General features: G+C 43.9%; 3 protein-coding genes across 11 annotated transcripts in view; 2 read left to right on the forward strand and 1 right to left on the reverse strand.

Moving 5' to 3' along the window:
* The window catches only part of cdk2ap1 (cyclin dependent kinase 2 associated protein 1), a 23,920-nt gene extending 16,187 nt beyond the window's left edge, over positions 1 to 7,733 (forward strand). For 2 of the 3 annotated variants that reach the window (XM_043692634.2, XM_087999833.1), the window contains exon 4: positions 1,698 to 2,650. In XM_043692634.2, coding sequence (XP_043548569.1) covers positions 1,698 to 1,765 — 68 coding nt within the window. In that variant the 3' untranslated portion in view covers positions 1,766 to 2,650. Of the gene's footprint in view, positions 1 to 1,697; positions 2,651 to 7,280 lie in introns of those variants that run through there. The other variant, XM_087999832.1, reaches the window with a different exon arrangement.
* On the reverse strand, positions 3,540 to 12,543 carry mtrfr (mitochondrial translation release factor in rescue). 2 transcript variants are annotated; one of them, XM_043692633.2, is made up of 3 exons: positions 12,391 to 12,543; positions 4,006 to 4,326; positions 3,540 to 3,889 (listed from the first exon to the last, which is right to left on the reverse strand). In XM_043692633.2, the coding sequence occupies exons 2-3, from the start codon at positions 4,291 to 4,293 to the stop codon at positions 3,662 to 3,664; spliced, it is 516 nt and encodes a 171-aa protein (XP_043548568.2). In that variant the 5' UTR covers positions 4,294 to 4,326; positions 12,391 to 12,543; the 3' UTR covers positions 3,540 to 3,661. The 2 variants fall into 2 exon arrangements, with proteins under 2 accessions (XP_043548568.2, XP_087855957.1); XM_087999831.1 differs by lacking the exon at positions 12,391 to 12,543 and adding an exon at positions 5,191 to 5,260.
* A 55-nt stretch (positions 12,544 to 12,598) lies between these two features.
* The window catches only part of mphosph9 (M-phase phosphoprotein 9), a 97,116-nt gene continuing 84,155 nt past the window's right edge, over positions 12,599 to 25,559 (forward strand). For 2 of the 6 annotated variants that reach the window (XM_087999828.1, XM_087999830.1), the window contains exon 1: positions 12,910 to 13,644. In XM_087999828.1, the coding sequence (XP_087855954.1) occupies positions 13,520 to 13,644 (125 nt within the window). In that variant the 5' untranslated portion in view covers positions 12,910 to 13,519. Of the gene's footprint in view, positions 12,739 to 12,909; positions 13,663 to 25,559 lie in introns of those variants that run through there. The other 4 variants (XM_087999825.1, XM_087999826.1, XM_087999827.1 and 1 more) reach the window with 4 other exon arrangements.

A 25,559-nucleotide genomic window follows, 5' to 3' on the forward strand; every position in this document is an offset into this window, starting at 1 on the left:
CAACCTCCCTCGTCAACCAAGGTTCCCTCACATGACCATTTCTTTCCTGCCTGACAGGTACATACATATCAAGGACACGTCGTATCTGTTCCTTGAAAAAGTTCCACATTTCCACGACATCCTTCCCCGACATCCTATGTTCCCAACTTATGCTCCTCAGATCCTGTCTTACAGCATCGTAATTACCCTTCCCCCAATTGTAAAACCTACCCTGTTGCACGCACCTATCTCTCTCCATAACCAAGGTGAAAGTCTCAGAATTGTGGTCACCATCACCAAAATGTTCACCCACTAACGAGCCCATCACTTGTCCCAGTTCATTACCGAGTACCAAGTCCAATATGGCCTCCCCTCTGGTCAGACAATCTACATACTGAGTTAGAAAAGCTTCCTGGACACACTGCGCAAACACCGCCCCATCCAATCTACTTGATCTAAAGAGCTTCCAATCAATGCTTGGGAAGTTGAAATCACCCATGACTACTACCCTGTGGCTTCTGCACCTTTCCAAAATCTGTTTCCCAATCTGTTTCTCCACATCTCTGCTGCTATTGGGGGGGTCTATAGTAAACACCCAACAAGGTGACTGCACCTTTCGTATTTCTGACTTCAGCCCATACTACCTCCAAAGGCAGATCCCCCTCGAACTGCCTTTCTGCAGCCGTTATACCATTTCTAATTAGCAACGCCACCCCTCCTCCTTTTTTACCTTTTTTTTAATGTGAGAAAGCATACCCAAGGTGCTTCACAGAAAATTATACTGAACCACAGGTAAATTAGGGCAGTTCATCAAAGCGAATCATAACTTTGATAGTTTTTACGGTCACCATTGCAAAGATTAACAGTTCAGACTGTACAAATTAATAATTCTAAAATTCCACCAGCTGCAATGATGTTTGAGTTTTCATCCCTCAAACATTCACCTTGATTTCTGGATTACTAGCTCAGTAACATTGGCACAATGCTACTATCTTCCCTTGAGTTTACTGCCAACGATCAACCTGTTTTTCTGCTCTCCTAATACTTTAATATTTTTCTTTGATTTGGCTTCAATCCCTTCTAATATTTATATTTTGAATTCTTTTTCAAAAGGTTTTTCCCCCTTCACACTACTTGTACTAATTTGTATACTGTCTTCACTTGTTACCAATTTGCTGGCACAATTGAAATAAGTTTCAAAAACAACAACAGTACTGGAAAAACTCAACAACCATGACAACATCGAGTTAATGTTGAATCCATTGAGGTGCCACTTCAACATGCATTGTACTTGTTAACATTTCTGCCTCTGACCTGCTGCTTTTGCTTCTAGTACCCTATGGCTTTGTCATTGAGGGAGTTGTATGAGGAACAGTTAAGAGTTAATCCTGAAATCATTTGTTCTTGGTGGAGAATTTGTCTAAACTGATGTGAAAAATGTTGCTTTGGATTTTCTGGCTGGGAACTGTCAGTGATCCCATTATGAGCTACAAGTTGAGAAAAATAAAAGAGCAAAAATGGACAAATGCAGCTGTTTAGTCATTTGCATCAGTTGCTTCAGTTTTAGAACTGAATTTGGTTACGTATTTATCATACAAGCAAAATTAACTTCAGATGCTGGAAATACTCCAGTCAAGCAACAGCAAAAGAGTTGATCTTTTAATTCAAATAAAACTGTTTAGAACAGAATGTGATTGTCTCCCTTTTTCATATTCCAGGAATTATTCATGCTCGAGGATTAGTGAGGGAATGCCTGGCTGAAACTGAACGCAATGCAAGATCATAGCTTTAGTGCAGCTGAGGTTATATATTGGACTTCAAGATTTTGTGGTTTATTTTTGGAGAAGGAAATGCTACTTTTGTAATTTTTTTTTCCTGATCACACTGATTTTCTTTAAGCATTGTCAGCTTTGTATTTGAGCTATAACAATATGGTGATGTAAAAGATGCTTTACTCTGGAGAATACTTGAAGAAAATGTTGGCTTTTCATCCAAGTTTGGTTCTTCACAATTTAGAATCGACTCAACTGTTGCAACGACCAAGTTGTTTATTTAATTGAAACAATACAGCTCATTGATCTGTATAACCTTGTCAGGCTAATGTTTAATTTTTGAATCTTTTTGAAGCAAAATACAGGGATACAATTCGAAAAACATATTTTTGCACTTGAGATCAAACTGGAGACATGGATATTCCTGGAACTTTGCAGAACAAGATTTTTCCTCTAAATTATAATTTTTTTGCTATTGTACAGAAATTAGGCATCTTTGTATTGATTTCTTCTTGTAATAAAGCTTATTTTCATTACCTGCTTTGTATGCTCTTGAATGCTCCCTCACCACCCGACGGCTGGAGGAAGAACGCCTCATCTTCCACCTCAGACCACTTCAACCCCTGAGCATCGATGTGGACTTCACCAGTTTTCTCATTTTCCCCTTCCCCCACCTCACCCTAGTTTCAAACTCCTAGCTCAGCACTGTCCCCATGACTTGTCTTATCTGCCTATCTTCCTTTCCACCTATCCACTCCACCCTCCTCTCTGACCGTCTTTGACTTATTGATTAAAAACAGCTGATGGCAACTGGTGAGTGAAATCAACTGGCTTTCTTCAGGCTTAAGTTTTTTTTTACCGTATTGCCTTGCACTTGTGGCACAAATATTTCTTGGTAGTTATTTAGCCCACTTTGGTATGATCTGCACACAAACCAACACTGTCATACATAGCAAATCATCTTGTCCATGGAATACTTCCATATATGAACAGTTGTAATGTTGCTGAACATTGGTGAATGCTCAAACACTTCACTTCTGACTCGATGACTGTGTGAAGATGGAAAAAGCAGCTGAAGATGGTTGCACCTTAGACACTACGCTAATGAATTCCTGCACCACTGGCTTTGGACTGAGATGAACAACAACAACCACCACAACGGTCTGATTTTGTGCTCAATAACTCTAGCCACTGGAAAGGCCCTGCCTCCATCTCCCTGATTGATTCCAAATGACTGTAGTTTCATGTATTTCCTTGATGCTACCTTGAAGTTGAGCACAGGCACTCACCTCACCTCACCTCAGGAGTTAGGCTTTTTTTTATTGTTTTGGACCAAGGTTGTAATGAGGTCAGGAGCTGAGCAGTCCTGTCAAAACCCAAATTGGGTACTTTCAAGAAGCTGAGTAGCTACATTCCCTTGAATATTTTGTGCTCTTCTGGATTTCAACCTGCCTCAGTACTGCTAGTCTCTATATCAGGTAGCTGAGCTGCTGGCCTGAAATTAAGCTGGCAGCATTACAACAATAAAAGCAGAAGCTGGCAATTAGGAAAGAATGCAAGGAAGATTAGCAGCAGCAGCAAGACTAAGGTTGTCAGTGTGGTGTTGATTCAGCTCCAGCTCCACACAAGAACTCGAACACACAGCACTATCCCCCATCCAACACAAACCAACCCCTAATATTGCACTAAGCTATCGGATTAAATCATTAGCTCTCAATCAGCAGTGGGGCATGAATCCACTAATAACATACATTAAAGGTGCAAAAGTGATTCTACTTATGCTTTAAATCAGTGTTTTAGATATTTATTGCATTTTAATTTATTACACAAGTTAAGATAAAGACCAGTCTCTTAATTGTACAATCTAACTCTGCTGGTTAAATGGAACAGAAGTCATGCAACAAATCAAATTACTTTTTCATTTCAGTCGCATCTGCAGTTTCTAAAAGGTTTTTAAATTGTCTTTTTCTTTCTAAATTATCTTTTGCTTTTCTTTTCTTTTCTTGTTTTTTCCATTGCTGTACTTGTTTTTGCTTCATAATTTCACTGTTTACACCTTTGTAATGTACATCAAGCTTTTCTTGTAAAATTGTTCTGGCTATTTTTCTGTTCTGATCTACTGATCTGGTTTGATGGCACTGAAAAGGCAAAAAACAAATTGTTTACAAATAATTGAACTTGCATGACAGGAAGAAGTCATAAGGAGCATGCTATTTCAATCTTACTGTTTCTGTAGCATAGAATCTACAATTACCTTCACTACAATTCCAGTTGGAACATGCTTCAGCACTACACAGTTACTGGTTTTATTAGTTGCTTGGCCCCCAGGACCACGTCCTCTGACAAACTGTTCCTCTAATTCATCTTCTACTATATCAGGCAAGTCTAGAAAGCTCTTTTTCCCAGCAAAAGGCACTAATAAAGGTGCATGTTTGACATCCAAAAATGGCTTTGCTGAACTGGTTGAATTCCATTGTCTCCAAGAAAGTGCTTGTGCTCTTGTTAATGACAGTAAGCAATTGTATAAAATGGAAGCAGTCATAGGATGCAGAAGTTGGGTTACAATGCAGGTTTTCTGAAAAACACAAAATAATGTTAGTAAACTGGTTAAAATTTAACAAGGGAGCAGATGCTGAAATGTCTGCTTACTGCTATGATCAAGATCCTTTATCAGCCCTAATACCATTTTATTGACTGCTGTTATCATTAGACTGATCATCTCTCCTTGAAACTACCACTTAGAAGTCAAAATGACACTTGCTTAGATTTGTTACTGTACATAGGATATTTTTATTTTCAGACTTTTCTTGATCCACTCAATCTGCTGATATCAAGGCTAACCTTATTTGACAAAACATCTTCACAAAATTTGATTTGATAAGCTATTGTACAGTGCTAACAGTAGCATACGTTGAAATCTACTGAGCTCCTGTAGCTAAGCATGATCACTAATATTTTACTATCGCAGAACTAGAGCATTATTCCTGCAATGACAGCATAGAAATCATTTCATAGCAATGTACTTGCTCTTTCCCATTATTCTATATCATCACTTCCTGAAGATCTCCAGCTGTCGGTTTCAAAATCTCAATCCTTCACAGCCATACACTTTTTCCCTCTTTGTTTCCATTCTTTTCATAAGCTGTTTGTTCTATTATGACAGCACAAAAAAAGCAGCTAATTGTTTCCACTTAGTGCAGCTACAGTATTATTTGACACCATTAAATCAATAGTACTGATTGCATTTGGTGGTTTTCTTTATAAATGGACTAAAAAACTACTTGAGACCACTGGTGTATTAGCTAGCCAAACTGTCAATTGATTGCTACTTTAAAATGATTAATCGTCCAAAAAAGGAGTACAAGCTTAGTTTATTTAAATCAGAAAAGACTAGAAATTACAAATTATGCCAAAGTTTTAATTTTGTTTAGACTCTTACCACTTTCTGGTGCAGACGTTTCGTCCCCTGTCTAGGTGACATCCTCAGTGCTTGGGAGCCTCCTGTGAAGCACTTCTGTGATCTTTCCTCCGGCATTTGGAGTGGTTTGAATCTGCCGCTTCCGGTTGTCAGTTCCAGCTGTCAGCTGCAGTGGTCGGTATATAGGGTCCAGGTCAAATGTGCTTATTGATTGAATCTGTGGATGAGTGCCAAGCCTCTCGGAATTCCCTGGCTGTTCTGTTTGGCTTGGCATATAATAGTGTTAGAGGAGAAAGTGAGGTCTGCAGATGCTGGAGATCAGAGCTGAAAATGTGTTGCTGGAAAAGCGCAGCAGGTCAGGCAGCATCCAGGGAACAGGAGAATCGACGTTTCGGGCATAAGCCCTTCTTCAGGAATCACATTCCTGAAGAAGGGCTTATGCCCGAAACGTCGATTCTCCTGTTCCCTGGATGCTGCCTGACCTGCTGCGCTTTTCCAGCAACACATTTTCAGCATATAATAGTGTTATCCCAGTCGAACTCATGTTGCTTGTCCTCTGCGTGTGTGGATACAAAGGATAGCTGTTCGTGTCGTTTTGTGGCTAGTTGGTGTTCGTGAATGCAGATCGTTAGCTGTCTTCCTGTTTGTCCTATGTAGTGTTTTGTGCAGTCCTTGCATGGGATTTTTTACACGACATTGGTTTTTACACTACAAAGGACTGCACAAAACACTACATAGGACAAACAGGAAGACAGCTAACGATCTGCATCCATGAACACCAACTAGCCATGAAATGACACGACCAGCTATCCTTAGTATCCACACAGGCAGAGGACAACACTACAATTACAGGCCAAGCCAAAAAGAGAACAGCCAGGGAATTCCTCGAGGCTTGGCACTCATCCACAGATTCAATCAATAAGCACATTTGACCTGGACCCTATATACCGACCACTGCAGCTGACAGCTGGAACTGACAACCGGAAGCGGCAGATTCAAACCACTCCAAATGCCGGAGGAAAGATCACAGAAGCGCTTCACAGGAGGTTCCCAAGCACTGAGGATATCACCTAGACAGGGGACGAAACATCTGCACCAGAAATTCCCAGCTTGGCGAACAGAACCACAACAACGAGCACCCGAGCTACAAATCTTCGCACAAACTTTGAAGACTCTTACCAAGGCTGAGATACAACAATCTCAATCTATTCTTCCTACTTCATTCCAAAGCACAATTGTAGATCAGTACATTGCACACCTAGTTCCCCAATACCAGTATTTACAGAACATCTACAAATCATAGGGAAAACTGGCTTAGTTTTAGGGAAGTGGTGATTTTTAAGTTCAGTTTTCAAGTTTGGCTGATTAGAATGTGACAGCTATACAGTTAACACTCTTAAGTACACTTCTCATCTGCTCATTAATTTGAGATGACAGTTGGGGGGGGGGGGGGGGTATTCATGATATTGACCACTAATCCATAAGTTTGCTATGGAAAAGGAGAAAGAAGATCTGCAAAAAAAAAAGGTTTTAGACTCCAACCACGCAGAATCAATGTCGATTTCACTAGTTTCCTCATTTTCCCTCCCCCCACCTTATCCCAGATCTAACTCGACACTGTCCTACCTGTCCATCTTTATCCCCAGCTATCTGCTCCACCGTGACCTATCGCCATCATCTACGTATTACATTCCTAACTAACTTCCCCCTGCCCCACCCTCTCCCATTTATTGCTCAGCCCTCGTCTCCCCATCCCTGATTAACAGCTGACACTCAATGTCGACTCTTCTGCTCTTTGGATGCCGTCTGACTGGCTGTGCTTTTCCAATGCCACACCATCAGGCTTGATGGACTGTCTTGTGTGATTCTCAAAGTGGAAAAAGCTTTCCATGGTTTAATGTCTTGTGCAAATAAAAGTTGTTCATTTTAGAATCTCAGTAGTGATCATGAAAAAATAAACAAATAGCAGGTTTTATTTTCATGGCCACACAGTGCATATAATAAAATCTGCTTTTAAGAAGTTACGTAACTTTTCTTACATGTTTGGTATAACAACTTAATAGACTGGTCAGCATCATGTTTTCCTGATGTAATTTAATGATTATTGGTAGGCAATTCCTTTTGGACAAGACGGCATCAGTCAAACCAAACCTGTTTCCACCTGAAGAGCACATGCACTTTAAACCAAGATTTGCTGGAAAGCAGTCGTAAGAGAGCGAATGCTGTGGCTCATGGGATGCAGTGGCAGTGCCCCTACCTCTGTCAGAAAGCCCAGTTTCACCTATCCCAGAGGTGTGTAACTAAAGTCTGAACAGGTTAATTAAAAAGTTTAATTGATAATACAGACTATTTTCATCTCTCCATCCCTGATCCAATAGAAACTGATGAGCCACAGATGTAGTTAAGTGACACTGAGCCAAATGTGTTGCATATTCACTGAACAGTAAATTCATTCTAAATGTGTATATTTACTTCATAAACATCCAACATCATTGAACAGCCAAGGAAATACCCTTAAATATCAAAACAGTCATACTGTGTTTTGTCTTATCATTTTACCATCAAGTACATGAATTGGGTTCAAGTACACATGCATACAGTATTGGCCAATACAAATATTGAGATCACTGGTCATATGTTGAATCTAATCAATTTTTCATGTAATAATCAATCAAAAATGTGACTAACCATGTCTAAATTTTAATTGCATATTTCACAATCTGACATTACAGGCATTATTCCTGCAATCTCTGAGAAGGGATGGTGAACACTTTGAAAAAGCGTCTAGTGTAAGAATTTGACTGAAATGATTCAAAAATGCAAATGCTGTAAATCAGAAAACAAACATAGAAAATTGCTGCAAAGTCAATAGCTCAATCTTCATCTGTGGATATCTTCCTTGACCTTCTGTAAAGAATAAGTTGTTACCTAATCTTGTTAGACAAAAAAAAATCAAAAATTGGATTATATTTAGTTAACATTTAATTTTGTGTAACTATCATTGTTTTTGTATGTTTTGCTACCTTACAAGGGAGTACTTGTAAACTTTGCTTTCCTGATAAACTGATATGCAAAAAAAAGGTATATATTTGCACAATGAACAGCGGAATTCATAGAACAGTACAGCACAGGAACAGGCCCTTCAGCACATGATATTGTGCCAAACATGATGCAAAATTAAACTAATTCCTTCTGCCTGGTTCACATCCTTCCATTCATTGAACATAGAAAAATACAGCGCAATACAGGCCCTTTGGCCCTCGATGTTGCGCCGATCCAAGCCCACTTAACCTACACTAGTCCACTATCCTCCATATGCCTATCCAATGCCTGTTTAAATGCCCATAAAGAGGGAGAGTCCACCACTACTACTGGCAGGGCATTCCATGAACTCATGACTCGCTGAGTAAAGAATCTACCCCTAACATCTGTCCTATACCTACCACCCCTTAATTTAAAGCTATGCCCCCTCGTAATAGCTGACTCCATACGTGGAAAAAGGTTCTCACTGTCAACCTATCTAAACCCCTAATCATCTTGTACACCTCTATCAAGTCACCCCTAAACCTTCTTTTCTCCAATGAAAACAGCCCCAAGTGCCTCAGCCTTTCCTCATACGATCTTCCTACCATACCAGGCAACATCCTGGTAAACCTGCTCTGCACCCGTTCCAGTGCCTCCACATCCATCCTATAGTATGGCGACCAAAACTGCACACAATACTCCAGATGCGGCCGCACCAGAGTCTTATACAACTGCAACATGACCTCAGGGCTCCGGAACTCAATTCCTCGACCAATAAAAGCCAGTATGCCATATGCCTTCTTCACCGCACTATTTACCTGGGTGGCAACTTTCAGAGGACTGTGTACATGGGCACCAAGATCCCTCTGCTCATCCACACTACCAAGTATCCGAACATTAGCCCAGTACCCCATCTTCCTTGCATATTTATGAGTATATCTAAAAGTCCCTTAAATGCCCCTATCATATCTCCCTCCACCACCACCACTGGCAGTACCTTCCAGACTCCTAGCATTCTATGTAAAAAATATGCATCTCACATCTCCTTTAAAGGAGATGATCCCCTCTCCCCAGTCTGAGCTGACTGCAACCAGGAGTTCCTAGCTCTGCTGCAAGGCCAAGCCACTGCCTTGCAACCATCCTGAATAAGGGTTACACCCAAAACATTGACTTCTCCACGTCCTTATGCTGCCTGGCTTGCTGTGTTCTTCCAGCCTCCTGCTTGTCTACCTAAGAGTCCCACACTGGCTTCCCTCCTCTGAAATGTTGCCTAACCAGCACCATATCTTGAAGAGCCTGCTGCTGCCAGCCCTGAACAACAAGAGAACATCTTTGTTATTGCTGCTGCCACCATCTCTAATTGCTGGGAGTTGCTGTTTGCTGCCAATGACTGCCAGGAGGCTACTGCCCCTCCTCACGTGGCCTGCTCTCACTGCTGCTGATTAACCTACCAAAGAAAAGAAAAATGAAAGAAAAAGAGAATTAAAAGAAAAAATGGCTGAGAACTGGGAAAGAGCCCCCAGACTGCCCTGTTATTCCGTCTCCATCTTGAAAGACTGTGGTGCAGAGACAATATCTCTACCTCTGGCCAAGGAGGTCCAAGTTCAAATCTCTCCTTGTCCACTGGTGTATCATAGCATCACTGAATAGGTTGATAAAGTCATAGAAATTTAGATACTCTTAATCAGAAACAACTATTAAGAATATTAAGATTGCACTTCAGTCACAAGACCTATACTGCATTTTCAGGTGACAAATATGATAACGCTACCAGATAAAATGGCTGGAACTATCTTAAAAATACCCATGAAAACAACTGTCTGCATTATTGACTAAAACAGAAAGAGCTGGAGAAGATCAGCAGGTGTGGCAGCATCTGTGCACAAACATCTAGCGTCATAATTTTGCTTTTGTTTGAATGCAGTTTGACTAAATCAAAGATGGTAAAAACAATAACTGCAGATGCTGGAAACCAGATTCTGGATTAGTGGTGCTGGAAGAGCAAAGCAGTTCAGGCAGCATTCAAGGAGCTTCGAAATCAACGTTTCGGGCAAAAGCCCTTCATCAGGAATAAAGGCAGTGAGCCTGGAGAGATAAGTTAGAGGAGGGTGGGGGTGGGGAGAAAGTAGCATAGAGTACAATGGGTGAGTGGGGGAGAGGATGAAGGTGATAGGTCAGGGAGGAGAGGGTGGAGTGGATAGGTGGAAAAGGAGATAGGCAGGTAGGACAAGTCCGGACAAGTCATGGGGACAGTGCTGAGCTGGAAGTTTAGAATAGGGTGAGGTGGGGGAAGGGGAAATGAGGAAACTGTTGAAGTCCACATTGATGCTCTGGGGTTGAAGTGTTCCGAAGTATAACATAGGTTTGCAAGAATGATGCCTGGATTTCATGATACATTATACAAATTAACTAGGAGAAAGTGAGGACTGCAGATGCTGGAGATCAGAGTTGAAAAATATATTGCTGGAAAAGCGCAGCAGGTCACGCAGCATCCAAGGAGCGGAATCGACGTTTTGGGCATAAGCCCTTCTTCAGGAATGAGGAAGATGTGCCAAGCAGGCTAAGATAAAAGGTAGGGAGGAGGGACTTGGGGGAGGGGTGTTGGGAATGCGATAGGTGGAAGGAGGTTAAGGTGAGGGTGATAGGCCGAGTGGGGGTGGGGGCGGAGAGGTCAGGAAGAAGATTGCAGGTCAAGAAGGCGGTGCTGAGTCCGAGGGTTGGGACTGATTATACAAATTAAGTCTGTTTCCTCTAGAATCTAGAAGGTTAATGTGTGATCAGATCGAAATCTTCGAGATATTAACAGGACAGATAAGCTACATACATTGGTTGGGATTCTAGAATGACAGTTGCGGAGCGTTTCAGAGAACACCTCTGGGACACCCGGACCAACCAACCCAACCACCCTGTGGCTCAACATTTCAATTCCCCCTCCCACTCCACCAAGGATATGCAGGTCTTTGGACTCCTCCATCGCCAGACCACAACAAAACGACGGTTGGAGGAAGAGCGCCTCATCTTCCGCCTAGAAACCCTCCAACCACAAGGGATGAACTCGGATTTCACCAGTTTCCTCATTTCCCCTCCCACCTTGTCTCAGTCAAATCCATTGAATTCAGCACCGCCTTCCTAACCTGCAATCTTCTTCCCGACCTCTCCGCCCCCACCCCAGTCTGACCTGTCACCCTCACCTTGACCTCTTTCCACCTATCACATTTCCGACGCCCCTCCCCCAAGTCCCTCCTCCCTACTTTTTTATCTTAGCCTGCTGGACAAACTTTCCCCATTCCTGAAGAAGGGCTTATGCCCGAAACGTCGATCCTCCTGTTCCCTGGATGCTGCCTGACCTGCTGTGCTTTTCCAGCAACACATTTTCAATTCTAGAATGACAGTAAAGCATGAGAATCAGGGCCAGACCATTCAGGAGATAAAAACGAAAAGAACGACAGATGCTTTAAATCAGAAGCAAAAACAGAAATTGCTGGAAAAGCTCAGCAGGTCTGGCAGCATCTGCAAAGAAAAATCAGAGTTAGCATTTAAGGTCCAGTGACCCTTTCACAGAACAGTTATGTAGAAAGGTCACCGGACCCAAAACAGACACCAATTTCCCTTCGCAGATGCTGCCATACTGGCTGAGGTTTTCCAGCAATTTCTGTTTCCATTCAGGAGATGTTCGGAAGCACTTCTACACAAAAGGTGGTAGAAGTTTGGAAAGCTCTTCCTCAAACGGTAGCGAATGCTGGATTAGTTGTTAAAGGGAGTTTGGCTATGGGTCAGCCATGATCTCCGTGAATGGCACAACTGGCTCGAGGGGCTGAATGGCCTACTCCTGTTCGAATGACCAGGAAGAAGTGAACTTCTTGAGCCGCTGCGTTCCCTGGGATATGTATGGGTAGACCCAAAAATATCTTCACGGAGAAAGACTGTCAATCTTTTTAAGATTGTCTAACGCAGATGTGTATGGATACCCGTCATGGAATGTGCCCGAGGCTGAAACAGACAGAATTTTGATTTGTCGCTCACTCGCAGTAAAGTGATGGGGACCAGCAGCAGTGAACGCACCTAATAACAACGGAATTGAGGGAACATGCCTATTGTCAAAGCAAAAGGCCCATTAAAAGTAAGTACAAAATAATATCAGTCACTGAAGGACGTTATACTACCGTGTGGTTCTTCTTTTATTATATTTATCCCTACCTTCACCTTGAAGTGACAATGTTCCCCCCCTCCTCCCACGGCCAACCCTCGCCGTTGCTCTGAGCGGATGAACGTTTTCCCGCTTCCGGGGGAGGAGCGGGAGGCCTGCACCGATCAACTCGTGCGGAGCGGCTGTCCCTTGGCGGCTTGAGGCGGTTGAAAATAAACAGCCGCGCTGGGAAGTGACAATCTAACGGCCCATTGGGAATCTCCTGCGATCATTACAGCAATTGTTGTTTTTGTTGCGCGTCGCCAGACAATCTTTGGAATCCGTTAACGGCTGTACCGAATCGTGCGCATTTTGACTTAGCGGACCCCGCCCTCCAGTGGGATGCTACTATTGGCCAGGTGGGTATGTGATTGGCAGATGGAGCGGCCAATTGGCGGATGGAATCAGACAGGAAACGTTCAAAAATAAAACGTTGAGGCTCAAGCCAACCAATCAGTAAAGGATGGGGACTGGACTGGACTGGATTGATCCCGCCCTCCCCTCCCTTACCGATTCAAACCGTAATCGAAACGTGGACTCAGCCTCGACATCAGGCAGCTGTTGTCAATGGGACTTTGTTTATGTTTCTCCCTCGTCCTTCCCCCTTAGGTCGTCTCCGCCTGTTTATTGCTGAAAATAGGAGCTCTACATTGCAGTAGTGTGTGTATGTGTGAAGCTGCAGTGTTTCGGTCACGTAGGGATGGGGCATCTTTCCTGTCTGTGTGGATGCTGCATCCTCAACCCCTTCCTCCGCATCCATTGGTATAAAATGAGGCCCTAATTTTCATCATCTATAAACTGATTGAGGAAACAAGAGTTTGTGAATCAATTTGTTTTTACTTGCTGTCAACGAATGTGCATTCTTTAGCTACGCGTGTCCTTGCTTAATTTTTGACCGACTATCGCCATTCAGCTTTGGGGAAAACAACATTTGCAGATGATGATGTCTATCTCAACTCGGTTTCAAAAGTCCGCAGTCACACAAGAAACCGAGAGCACCGACAAGACCAGGTGAAGCGGTTCTGACATTGGAACGTCGTCCAACTTAACATCTATGTTCCTTTTTAGTAGATGGCCTTCGAGGTTAATTCAGAAAAGCTCTCCAGTGGATGACAACACCTGCCTCGACTCTAGGGGACCATGGAGGACTCCGATTCTGAGTCTGTGCAAACTGTTAAAGAAAATTCGCCGAAAACTGCAGTTCGTCAAGATCCGCATTGTAATTTTGTGGCACAGCAGACGGACACTGCATCGCCTTCAGATAGGTACAGGCAAGAGAACCGGTATGGAGCTTACTAATCAACTAATCTTTAATCATGGATAGCTTATTTTTCTTCGTAAATAAATTGAAAAGTGGAATTGAGTAACCAGTACACTGATTAACTGATTGAATGAAGTTGATTACGCATATTACTTTAGCATGTTTTCATTGTCATGTACTTTTGCTTTGTTTTTAAAAAGTTGCAATCCTTTAGGAGGTGACCATTTAGCCCCACAATCTTCCGTGGGTGATTTTACATCAACCCTTGCCTCATCCATTCTTGTTGAGACATAACAGGATTTTTGGGGAATTAAAGCAAAATGCTCCGGATACTGGGGAAATTAAAACGCAATACTGGAGAAACTCAGCAGTATTTGTGGAGCTGGAAACCGGGTTAATGTTTTGAGTCTGTTATTCAGATTCATGGGAACTTGAAAGGTTTGCTTTTTCCTTGTGGAAAATTCCAGGACAAAGGGATCGCTTTGTTAGCACAGAAGTAAATTAAACCCTCCTACAGAAGGTTATTTATGCTGTGTTATTAATTATGTTAAAGGCCGAGGGATTTTTAATCGGTCAGGGAATCAAAGGTTATGGAGAAAAGGCAAGAAAGTGGAGCTGAGGATTATCACAACAGCCGTGATGTCTGTTGAATGGCAGAGAAGACTATCGAGGCTGAGTGGCCTACTTCTGCTCTTATGAAATGAATTTTTTCCCCTTTAACAAAAAATCTATTATGAGTATCAGATTTAAAATAACCAATTGTTCTTTCTTCAACTAGTGTTTGTGGAAGAGAGTCTCGAGCTTCACCTCCCCTTTGTGTATAGAAGTGTTTCCTAACTTCACTCCATCAGAAAAGTCTCTGACCCTCGTCCTCAATTTGTGGAAACGATTTCTTTCTATCTCATCAGTTTCTCTTTGTTAAGTTTGGTCAAATTACTATTTAACCATATAGATCCAGAAATGAAAACTCTAGTTGTGTGATATTTCTTCATTTAACTCTGGGCTTTCAGACATTAATTTGATTCAATCTGTGCTAAACTTCTACAGGACTAATATGTTCTTCCTAAAGTGTGATGCCCAGAACTGCTGACATACTTCGGGGGTGTGGCCTGACCAGTGTCTTGGAAAGCTTCATCATGACTTCTATCTCTGTCATTTTCTTAGATTTTACCTTTTAAAGTATGAAATCTAGTGTTCATGTAACTATTTTATAATACAGAATCATAAGTTCAAAGCACATCATGGTAAATTGAAATTGATAGAATAATGGTTTGATTATTTAAAAAAAAAACAACTTTAGATTTGGTTCTCTAGTGCCCTTTGGAAAAGAAGTTTGCCTTATCTGGAGTACATGCAAAGTTATTCTCTGACAGGGCAAAAGAGAAAAGCATTAGTATGAGAAATAATAAATTGATAGTGACAGGATGGATAGGGAGTATCCGAAGAGTAACTCAACATATATGCCTAGAAGTTTTAAAAAAATTCAGTAAGGCATTTGACAAGGTTCAAAGTTTGTGAGAAGATTTGTAGCTCGGGTGCTCGTTGCTGTGGTTCTGTTCGCCGAGCTGGAAGTTTTTGTTGCAAACGTTTCGTCCCCTGGCTAGGTGACATCCTCAGTGCTTGGGAGCCTCCTGTGAAGCACTTCTGTGGTGTTTCCTCCGGCATTTATAGTGGCCTGTCCCTGCCGCTTCCGGTTGTCAGTTTCAGCTGTCCGCTGTAGTGGCCGGTGTATTGGGTCCAGGTCTATGTTCCCACGGGAGACTGGTTAGCAAGGTTAGATCTCGTGGAATACAGGGAGAACTAGCCATTTGGATACAAAACTGGCTCAAAGGTAGAAGACAGAGGGTGGTGGTGGCGGCGGGTTGTTTTTCAGACTGGAGGCCTGTTACCAGTGGAGTGCCACGAGGATCGATGCTGGGTCCACTACATTTACTCATTTATATAAATGATTTGGATGTGAGCATAAGAGGTGTGAGAAACAAAGCTCACTCACTTCAATAATTGCAGTCTGAGACAAAAATCTGAATCAGTAGTGTCCTTTATTTTTACACTTGCAAGTGGGTGCAATGTCTAATGCCAGACAAGGCAGAGGACAAATACTCATCAAATTCAACAAACTCTCGAAATTTATACAATTTGAGTCCCTACATATTTTTTCTATTTCATTGTCTCCCCCCTCCCCCCCCCCCCCCTCCCCGGCTTACGTCACTCATTTCCCTAAGACTGATCCCACAACTTCTGTTTATCCGGCCTTGTCCATGACAAATGCCTATCTCTGGCCCCATAAGGTCGTTTGACGTCATTCCACTGCAGGTCATCGTTAGGCATATTCTTTCTTTATCAGTACCTATTCCTATTCCTTCCATCTGGGCCTCTCCGGAGGCCACTCTGACCTTTATGACCTCTTTAATTAGGGTTTGTTCCTATGTCTCCGTACAAGTGGGAAACCTACTGTTTATACAGGCCTCTCTTCACAGCATTTTATCTAGTGCCTGTATTTCTACCATAGCTGAGACGAAAACAATTTTATATTTCCTCCACATAGTCCCCATTCTTGTTGACTCAGCTCTTGGCTGAAACAATTACACACTGATGTGAGTTCATTTACTCTGTATCAAAACTTATAATTGCAGAAATAACATTACCTATATTCCACAAGAGGTATAGTAAGTAAGTTTGCCGATGACACCAAAATTGGAGGTGTAGTGGACAGCAAAGAAGGTAAGTTGAAAAATGTGTTGCTGGAAAAACACAGCAGGTCAGGCAGCATCAAAGGAGCAGGAGAATCGATGTTTCGGGCATGAGCCCTTCAGGAATGAGGAGGGTGTGCAAGCAGGCTAAGATAAAAGGTAGGGAGGAGGGACTTGGGGGAGGGACGTTGGGAATGCGATAGGTAGAAGGAGGTTAAGGTGAGAGTGATGGGCCGGAGAGGGGGTGGGAGCAGAGAGGTCGGGAAGAAGATTGCAGGTCAAGAAGGTGGTGCTGAGTCTGAGGGTTGGGACTGAGATAAGGTGGGGAGAGGGGAAATGAGGAAGCTGTAAAACCTGCGCCCACACCTCCTCCCTCACCTTTATCCAAGGCCCTATTTGGCGGGAAAGGAAGAAGCGGAGGGCTTTGATGGGGGATGGAGGTGTATAGGGACTGGATGTCCACGGTGAAGATAAGGTGTTGGGGGCCAGGGAAGCGAAAATCATGGAGGAGGTGGAGGGCGTGGGTGGTGTCCCGAATGTAGGTGGGGAGTTCTTGGACTAAGGGGGACAGGACTGTGTCAAGGTATGCAGAGATGAGTTCGGTGGGGTAGGAGCAGGCTGAGACAATGGGTCGGCCAGGGCAGTCAGGTTTATGGATTTTAGGCAGGAGGTAGAAACGGGCGGTGCGGGGTTGTGGGACAATAATGTTGGAGGCGGTGGATGGCAAATCCCCTGAGAAGATGAGATTATGGATGGTCTGGGAAATGATGGTTTGGTGGTGGGAAGTGGGGTCATGGTGTTTTAAAAAATTCTCAAGGTCAAGGACCAGGCTCGCAGGAAAGTAGTCTGACACAGAACAAACAGCCAAGAGGCGAGTCTGCTAGAATATAAGTGTTTTATTCCCCGCAGCGTCGCCACAACCAGGTCTCGTACTTACAACGGGTCTGGTTTATACTCACTCTACGTGTTACCGGAACTGGGAGCCGTCAGTTCTCGTAGAGCGGTTGCCAACAACCCACGCTCGGCGGTTAAACGCAACCCCGGAGCAGACTCTACCGAACTGGAGACTTTTCCAGCTGATATACTCTTTTCCAGATATAAACATTCATGTGAACAGCAGAGCAAGGCTAAAAAACACATTCCATTCTGGTTACATACAGATAAGAAGATTCACACGGGAAGGTGTATAATAAGATTCACACGGGACTAAGCGACACCTTCCATTTTCGGTTAGATTCACACATGTATTGGGACACAATTTTAACCCTTTCACCACATTCCACTGCTTGGCCCAATACATGTGTTGCATTATGATTCACACATGTATTGGGACATAATTTTACACCACACATGGTCAAGGGGGCAGTAGGAGGAGGTGTCCGCAAACTGGTGTTTAGCCTCAGCAATGTAATGATCGGTGTGCCAAACTACCACCGCACCTCCCTTGTCGCCGGTTTGATAGTGAGGTTGGGGTTGGAGCGGAGGGAGTGGAGGGCTGCACATTGCAAGGGTGAGAGGGGTGGACAGGTTGAGGCGGTCGAGGGCGGGTAAGAGGCTAGCACGGGGTGTCCAGGTGAATGGAGTGTATTGGAGACGGGAGAAGGGGTCGTCAGAGGTTGGGCGGGAGTCCTGGTTGAAGAAGTAGGTGCAGAGGTGAAGGCGGCAGAAGAATTGTTCGATGTCTCACCGTGTGTTGAACTCGTTAATCCGAGAGCGTAGAGGGATGAAGGTGAGGCCTCTGCTGAGGAATGATCTTTCATCCTCCGTGAGAGGGAGGTCTGGAGGGATGGTGAAAATACGGCAGGGCTGGGAGCTAGGACCTGGTGTGGGGCTGGAGCTGGACGCGGGGGCGGGGTTAGTCGCGGGGGTGGAGATTGGCATGGAGGTGCGTTTCGGTGTGGGGTCGGGGATCGGTGCAGGGGTGGGGATTGGCGCGGGGGCGGAGACGCATGCGGTGTGGCAATTTCCCCTCAGATGTGGTTGATGACGCTATCCACCGCATCTTCTTCACTTCCCGCTCCTCCGCTCTTGAGCCCCGCCCCTCCAATCGCCATCAGGACAGAACCCCACTGGTCCTCACCTACCACCCTACCAACCTCCAGATACATCGTATCATCCTTCGTCATTTCCGCCACCTCCAAACAGACCCCACCACCAAGGATATATTTCCCTCCCCTCCGCTATCAGTGTTCTGGAAAGACCACTCGCTCCGCGACTCCCTCATCAGGTCCACACCCCCACCAACCCAACCTCCACTTCCGGCACCTTCCCCTGCAACCGCAAGAAATGCAAAACGTGCGCCCACACCTCCCCCCTCACTTCCCTCCAAGGCCCCAAGAGATCCTTCCATATCCGTCACAAATTCACCTGCACCTCCACACACATCATTTACTGCATCCACTGCACCCGATCTTGTCTCCTCTACATTGGGGAGATGGGCCGCCTACTTGCGGAACGTTTCAGAGAACACCTCTGGGACACCTGCACCAACCAACCCAACCGCCCTGTGGCTGAACACTTTAACTCCCCTCCCACTCCGCCAAGGACATGCAGGTCCTTGGCCTTCTCCATCGCCAGAACATGGCAACACGACGCCTGGAGGAAGAGCGCCTCATCGTCCGCCTAGGAACCCTCCAACCACAAGGGATAAATGCAGATTTCTCCAGCTTCCTCATTTTCCCTCCCCCCACCTTTTCTCAGTCCCAACCCTCGGACTCAGCACCGCCTTCTTGACCTGCAATCTTCTTCCCGACCTGTCCGCCCCCACCCCCTCTCCGGCCTATCACCCTCACCTTAACCTCCTTCTACCTATCGCATTCCCAATGCCCCTCCCCCAAGTCCCTCCTCCCTACCTTTTATCTTAGCCTGCTTGGCACACCCTCCTCATTCCTGAAGAAGGGCTTATGCCTGAAATGTCGATTCTCCTGCTCCTTTGATGCTGCCTGACCTGCTGCACATTTCCAGCAATACATTTTCCAGCTCTGATCTCCAGCATCTGCAGTCCTCACTTTCTCCTAGCAAAGAAGGTTACCTCCGTTTACAACGGGATCTTGAACAGATGGGCCAATGTGCAGAGAAGTGGCAGATGGAGTTTAATTTAGATAAATGTGAGGTACTGCATTTTGGGAAAGCAAATCTTCGCAGAACTTATACACTTAATGGTAAGGTCTGAGGGAGTGTTGCTGAACAAAGAGACCTTGGAGTGCAGGTTCATACCTCCTTGAAAGTGGAGTCGCATGTTGATAGGATAGTGAAGAAGGTGTTTGGTATTATTTCCTTTATTGGTCAGAGTATTGAGTACAGGAATTGGGAGGTCATGTTGCGGCTGCACAGGACATTGGTTAGGCCGCTGTTGGAATATTGCGTGCAATTCTGGTCTCCTTTCTATCAGAAAGGTGTTGTGAAACTTGAAAGCATTCAGAAAAGATTTACAAGGATGTTGCCAGGTTTGGAGGACTTGAGCTACAGGGAGAGGCTGAATAGAGTAGGGCTGTTTTCCCTTCAGTGTCGGAGACTGAGGGATGACCTTATCGACGTTTATTAAATCATGAGGGGCATTGATAGGATAAATAGACAAAGTCTTTTCCCTTGGGGTGGGGGGATCCAGAACTAGAGGGCAGAAATTTAGGGTGAGAGGGGAAAGATATAAAAGACACCTAAGGGACACCGTTTTCACGCAGAGTGGTACGTTTATGGAATGAGCTGCGAGAGGATGTGGTGGAGACTAGTACAATTGCAACATTTAAGAGGCATTTGATGGGTATATGAATAGAAAGGGTTTGGAGGGATATGGGCTGGGTGCAGGCAGGTCGGACTAGATTGGGTTGGGATATCTGGTCGGCATGGACAAGTTGGACCGAAGGGTCTGTTTCCATGCTGTACATCTCTATGACTGTAAAGGCTGATTTATCTGAATGTATATAGCCTTTGAAACAAGCTGATAAACTCAGCATGCAAATACAGATTGAATTTATTTAATTCAATCTGGTGAACATCACAGAGACATGGCTATTCATGACATGGATAGGGGCCTGAATATTGAAGGCTGTAGTAAGGACAGCTAACAAGGAAGAGATAAAGGAGTGACTCTGTTAGTTAATGATGATATTAGAGAGGGATTTCTTAAGTTCAAAAGAAGTTTGAAATGTGGAACTAGGTTGGATAGAGCTGAGCACTGTGGATACTTGAAATCAGAAACAAAAACATAAATTGTTGGAGAAACTCAGCAGCATCTGTTTGGAGAGTGGTGAAAGAATGACAATAGGTGGAGATGAAACCCAGAAAGAGAGAAACACAGTTGGGCAGCCAAAGGGATGGGTAAAAGTCAGCCTGGGAGAATGAATAGCTGCTAATGAAGACCATTATGGATTGTTTTTGGTCGCAGCCATGTGATGACAAAGTATGGTGTATTGGAGTTGGTGTAAGGACATGGGAGAAGGTGCTCAAGCCCTAAAATTGTTTAAGTTGATAATGAGTACAGAAGGCTGCAAGGTTTCCAAGCAGTAAATGAGCTTTTGTTCTTCCAGTTCTGAAGAAGGGTCACTGGACCTGGAATGTTAACAATGCTTTCTTTCCACAGATGTTGCCAGACTTGCTAGTGTCTCCAACAGTTTCTGTTTTTGTAGCTGGTGGACTGGGAAAGGAATGTGGATGTGATGTTGTTCCACATGCATTGGCTGCCTTTGCCCTTTCAGTTGGTAGATGTGGCAGTTGGAATATTAGTTAAAGGTATTTTGATACATTTGAATAACTTCTCAGTTCACATAGTGCATTCAACACTGCTGCTCATGGAGTCCAGCTTGTCTTCTCCCAAAAGGTCCTGTACCAGTCCAGACAAGGTGCCAGGTTCCATTTCTTAAAGTTCACAAAATAACCTGTTGTTTTTCTGTGCCCATATTTTGGCTTCATTTGTCATTTTGTTTAAATGATGTTTCTATAAATTAAAGATTCATTCAAGCTTAGTTGCCCTAACTGCCATTATGTCTTTTCTCTGTCCTTCTATGTGTCTGTTTGACACATTCACACTCTCCCATACTTGTATATTCTGTATAAATGTTGGCAAGTCATGTTGCAACCATACAAAACATCAGTTAGGCCACGTTTGGAGTATTGTGCATTGTTCTGGTCACCACAGTTCAGGAAGGATGTGGAGGCTTTGGAGAGGGTGCAAAGGAGGTTTACCAGGATGTTGCCTGGATTGGAGTGTATTAGCTATAAGGAGCGGTTGGACAAACTTGGATTCACTACAGCCTCAGAGGCTGAAGGGCGACCAGATAATTTTATATAATTCTATGAGAGGCATAGATAGAGTGGATAGTTAAAGCCTTGGGTTTAATGTTCAAGTGGGGATGTTTAGGGAGATGTGCAAGGAAAGTTTTTTTTTTACACAGTTGGTAGTAACTATCCGAAACGCTACAGCCAAGGGAGTTGGTATGAGTAGATCTCCCCACCAAACCCCCCCTGAACCCCCAGGTACCTTCCCCTGCGACCAGAAAAGATGCAAAACCTGCCAGCACTCCACCACCCTCACCTCCGTCCGGGGCCCCAAACATTCTTCCAGGTGAGACAAGAGGTTTACCTGCCTCTCTTCCAACCTGGTTTACTGCATCAGGTAGACCGAACGTAAACTTAGGGAACAGTTCGCTGAGCATCACAGCCAGGCCCGCAGGGGCTGACCGGACCTCCCAGACATCACCCATTTCAATTCCCCTTCCCACTCCCTTTCTGACATGACCACCCTTGGCCTCTTCCACTGCCACAATGAACCACACTGCACATTGGAGGAACAACACCTTATCTTCCGCCTGAGCAACCTACAGCGCGGAGGACTCAACAATGAGTTCTCCAATTTCAAATAACCTTCCTTCCTATCCCTGACTCCCTTCCCAGACCCTCCCCCTCCCTTCCACTCCTCCTTGCGAACAACCAGATTGATTCTTCCCATTGACCAACAAGATCTTGCCCTCTACCTGCCTTCACCTATTCCCCACTTCATCGACTGGTCCCCGCCACCTCCTTTTTCTGCAGCTCCCCCTACACCCATCCCAGCCCTGAAAAAGGATTACACCCGAAACGTTGACTTCATCACCTCCTGATGCTGCCTGGCTTGCTGTATTCTTCCAGCTTCATGCCTGTCTACTTTGGGTAGATACAATGGCAATGTTTGAGGGCAGTTAGACAGACACATGAATAGATAGGGAAGACAGGAATATGGACCATGTGCAGTCAGATGGGATTAGTTTAGAATGGCATCATGGTCGATGCAGACATGTTGGGCTGAAGGGCTTATTTTTGTGCTATACTGTTCAATGTTCTCTCCAGCAATCTCTGGCACTCACCATCTCTTGTGCATTCTCTCCCCCTCCCTTTCTTCCTCATGCTCGCACTCTCTCTGTCATACTTGCAGTTTTTCTCTCTGTCATACCCACGTGCACGCTCTATCTCTCTCTCTCTCTCTCATGCTCACTCCCTCACATATGCTTGCTTGCTCTCTCTCTCACATGCTCATTGTCTCTTTTACACTTGTTCGAGCTCTCTCCTGCGTGCTCTCTCTCTCTCTCACGCTCTCTCTATCTCTCTCGTGCTTGCATTCTATCTATGTCTTGTGCTCACTGTCTCCAGGCTGCATCTGGAATACTGTTTGCAGTATGTACTCTTTATTTAAGAATGGATGTAAATGTGTAGGTTATAGTTCAGAGAAAACTTACTAGACTGATACCTGGAATGGATGTGTTTTATTATGATGTTGTGAAGGGATATCAGGGTTGACGAGAATATGGATTTATTGTTACTATCAGATCAGCCATGATTTTATTAAATGGTGGCGCAAGCTTGAGGAGCCAAATTGCCTAGTGCTGCTCTTTGTTCATATGTTCAAATTACGTGTACAACTCTCAATGCCAAAGTCCATATTCCAAAAGAAATAGCTATATATAGACAGTATGTTTCCAATTAAATTTAAAAGTTTAAGACCTGTTGCTTTAATTTAGAATTATTTGAATTTTTTTTGTTGTGATTTGAACCTTTCTTATTTGGTTTCAGTGTGGTGCTCTATTAAGTTCTGTTTAATCAGCCTGCTTATTTTCTCATAAACATGGATTTTTAAAATCCTTATTATTAAGCTTTTTTTTTTAGGATTAATTGGATTCTTTTTAAAGTGGAATTTCCTGGAGAATTGAATATTTCTCTCAGATTGATTTATCTAAGAGCATTCCAACTTTCCAGTCCTATTTTCTTCATTCTATTTTTAAACCTTCATTGAACTAACACTATTTAACACAGTCTCATCCCTGTTTCCCATAAGTGTCTGAGTGTCTTAGAGTCATAGAGATGTACAGCACAGAAATAGTTCCTTTGGTCCAACTTGCCCATGCCGACCAGATATCCCAACCCAACCTAGTCCTATCTGCCAGCACCCAGCTCAAATCCCTCCAAACCCTTCCTATACATATACCCATCCGGATGCCTTTTAAATGTTGCAATTGTACTAGCCTCCACCACTTCCACGAGCAGCTCATTCCATATATGTACCTCTGCATGAGAAAGATGCCCCTTAGGTCTCTTTTATGTCCTTCCCTTCTCACTCTAAACCTTTGCCCTCTAGTTCTGGACTCCCCCACCACAGGGCAGAGACTTTGTCTATTTATCCTATCCATGCCCCTCATGACTTTATAAACCTCTATAAGGTCACCCCTCGGCCACCAGTGCTGAAGGGAAAACTGCCCTAACCTCGTCAACCTCTCCTATAGCTCAAATCCTGCAACTCTGGCAACATTCTTGTAAATCTTTTCTGAATCCTTTCAAGTTTCGCAACATCTTTCCCTTACAAAGGAGTCCAGAATTGCACACAAAAGGCGGCATGGTGGCTCAGTGGTTAGCACTGCTGCCTCACAGTGCCAGGGACCCAGATTTTTCTTAGACCAATAAAGAGTTAAAGTTGATAACTTCATTAGCATGAATTACAGAAAAATGAACTGGAAGTATAGAAAAGTTGGAATTAAACGAATGTCACAAGTAAGGAGTACAATAACGGTATACCAGTAGACATAGTAGAGCACAACCATGTGAAATCAGAGAAGGCCCCTTTGCATGGGGGAAACTAGATATTTGGAAACATAACTGGCTCAAAGGAGAAGACCGAGGATAGTGTTGGAGGATTGTTTTTTGGACTGGAGGCCTGTGACCAGTGGTTTGCCCCAGGACCAGTGCTAGATCCACTGCTTTTTGTCATTTATATAAATGATTTGTATGTGAATGTAGGAGGTGTGGTTAGTAAGTTTGCAGGTGACACTAAAATTAGTGGGAGAGTGAACAGTGAAGACTAAAGAGTACAGCAGGATCTTGATCAGATGGGCCAATGGGCTGAGGAGTTTATATTAGATAAATGTAAGGTACTGAATTGAATTTGAATTGAATTTATTGTCACCTTTGTGATTGTCTGGGTCGAGTTCACCACTTGCTGTATCCGTCTCCAATCTTGAATGGTACAGTTGCCATACCATGTAATGATACATCCATACAGAATGCTCTCGATGGCGCACCTGTAAAGTTGGCAAGGGTATTTGCCGTCATGCCAAATTTCCTCAGCTGCCTGAGGAAGAAGAGACATTGTTGGGTCTTCGTAACTAGTGCATCCACATGAAGAGTCCAAGAAAGCTTGTTGCGGATGACCAGTCTCAGGAGCTTGACACACTCTACTTGTTCCACCTCTGTGCTGTTAATGTGTAGGACATGAATAACATCCCACTGAAAGTCAATAATGAGTTCCTTGGTTTTGCTGACATTGAGAGCTAGGTTGTTCTCAGTGCACCATTTTTCCAGGTCTTCCACCTCCCTTCTGTAGTCTGTTTCGTCACCATCTGAGATTTTACCGACTATGGTGGTATCATCAGCGAACTTGTGAATGGCATTAGTCTGGTATTAGGCGATGCAGTCATGGGTATACAGTGAGTACAGTAGGGGGCTGAGTACGCACCCTTGGGAGGCTGCAGTGTTGAGTGTTAGTGACGATGAAATATTGTCCACAATCTTCACTGATTGTGGCCTTTGTGTCTGGAAATTGAGGATTTAATTGAAGAGAGTTTAGTCCGAGATCACTAAGTTTAGCAATCAGTCTCGCGGGGATAATAGTGTTGAAGTCTGAACTGTAGTTGATGAGTAGGGTTTTTACGTAGCCGTTCTTAGTTTCAAGATGTTCTAGGGAGGAGTGAAGGGCAAGTGATGTAGATCT

Source organism: Chiloscyllium plagiosum, unplaced genomic scaffold, assembly GCF_037043375.1.
Source record: "Chiloscyllium plagiosum isolate Xiang-an unplaced genomic scaffold, Cpla_swu_hap1 HiC_scaffold_24, whole genome shotgun sequence".
NCBI lineage: Eukaryota > Metazoa > Chordata > Chondrichthyes > Orectolobiformes > Hemiscylliidae > Chiloscyllium > Chiloscyllium plagiosum.

What these genes read in the sequence shown, in the direction of transcription:
- mtrfr (XM_087999831.1), bottom strand. Translation starts at nt 5,232, where the DNA reads ATGTCACCTAGACAGGGGACGAAACGTCTGCACCAGAAAGTG. An exon ending in AACGTCTGCACCAGAAAGTG is followed by an intron (nt 4,327 to 5,190) that starts GTAAGAGTCTAA and finishes TGTGTTTTTCAG; the next exon opens with AAAACCTGCATTGTAACCCA. An exon ending in CAACTGGAATTGTAGTGAAG is followed by an intron (nt 3,890 to 4,005) that starts GTAATTGTAGAT and finishes TTGCCTTTTCAG; the next exon opens with TGCCATCAAACCAGATCAGT.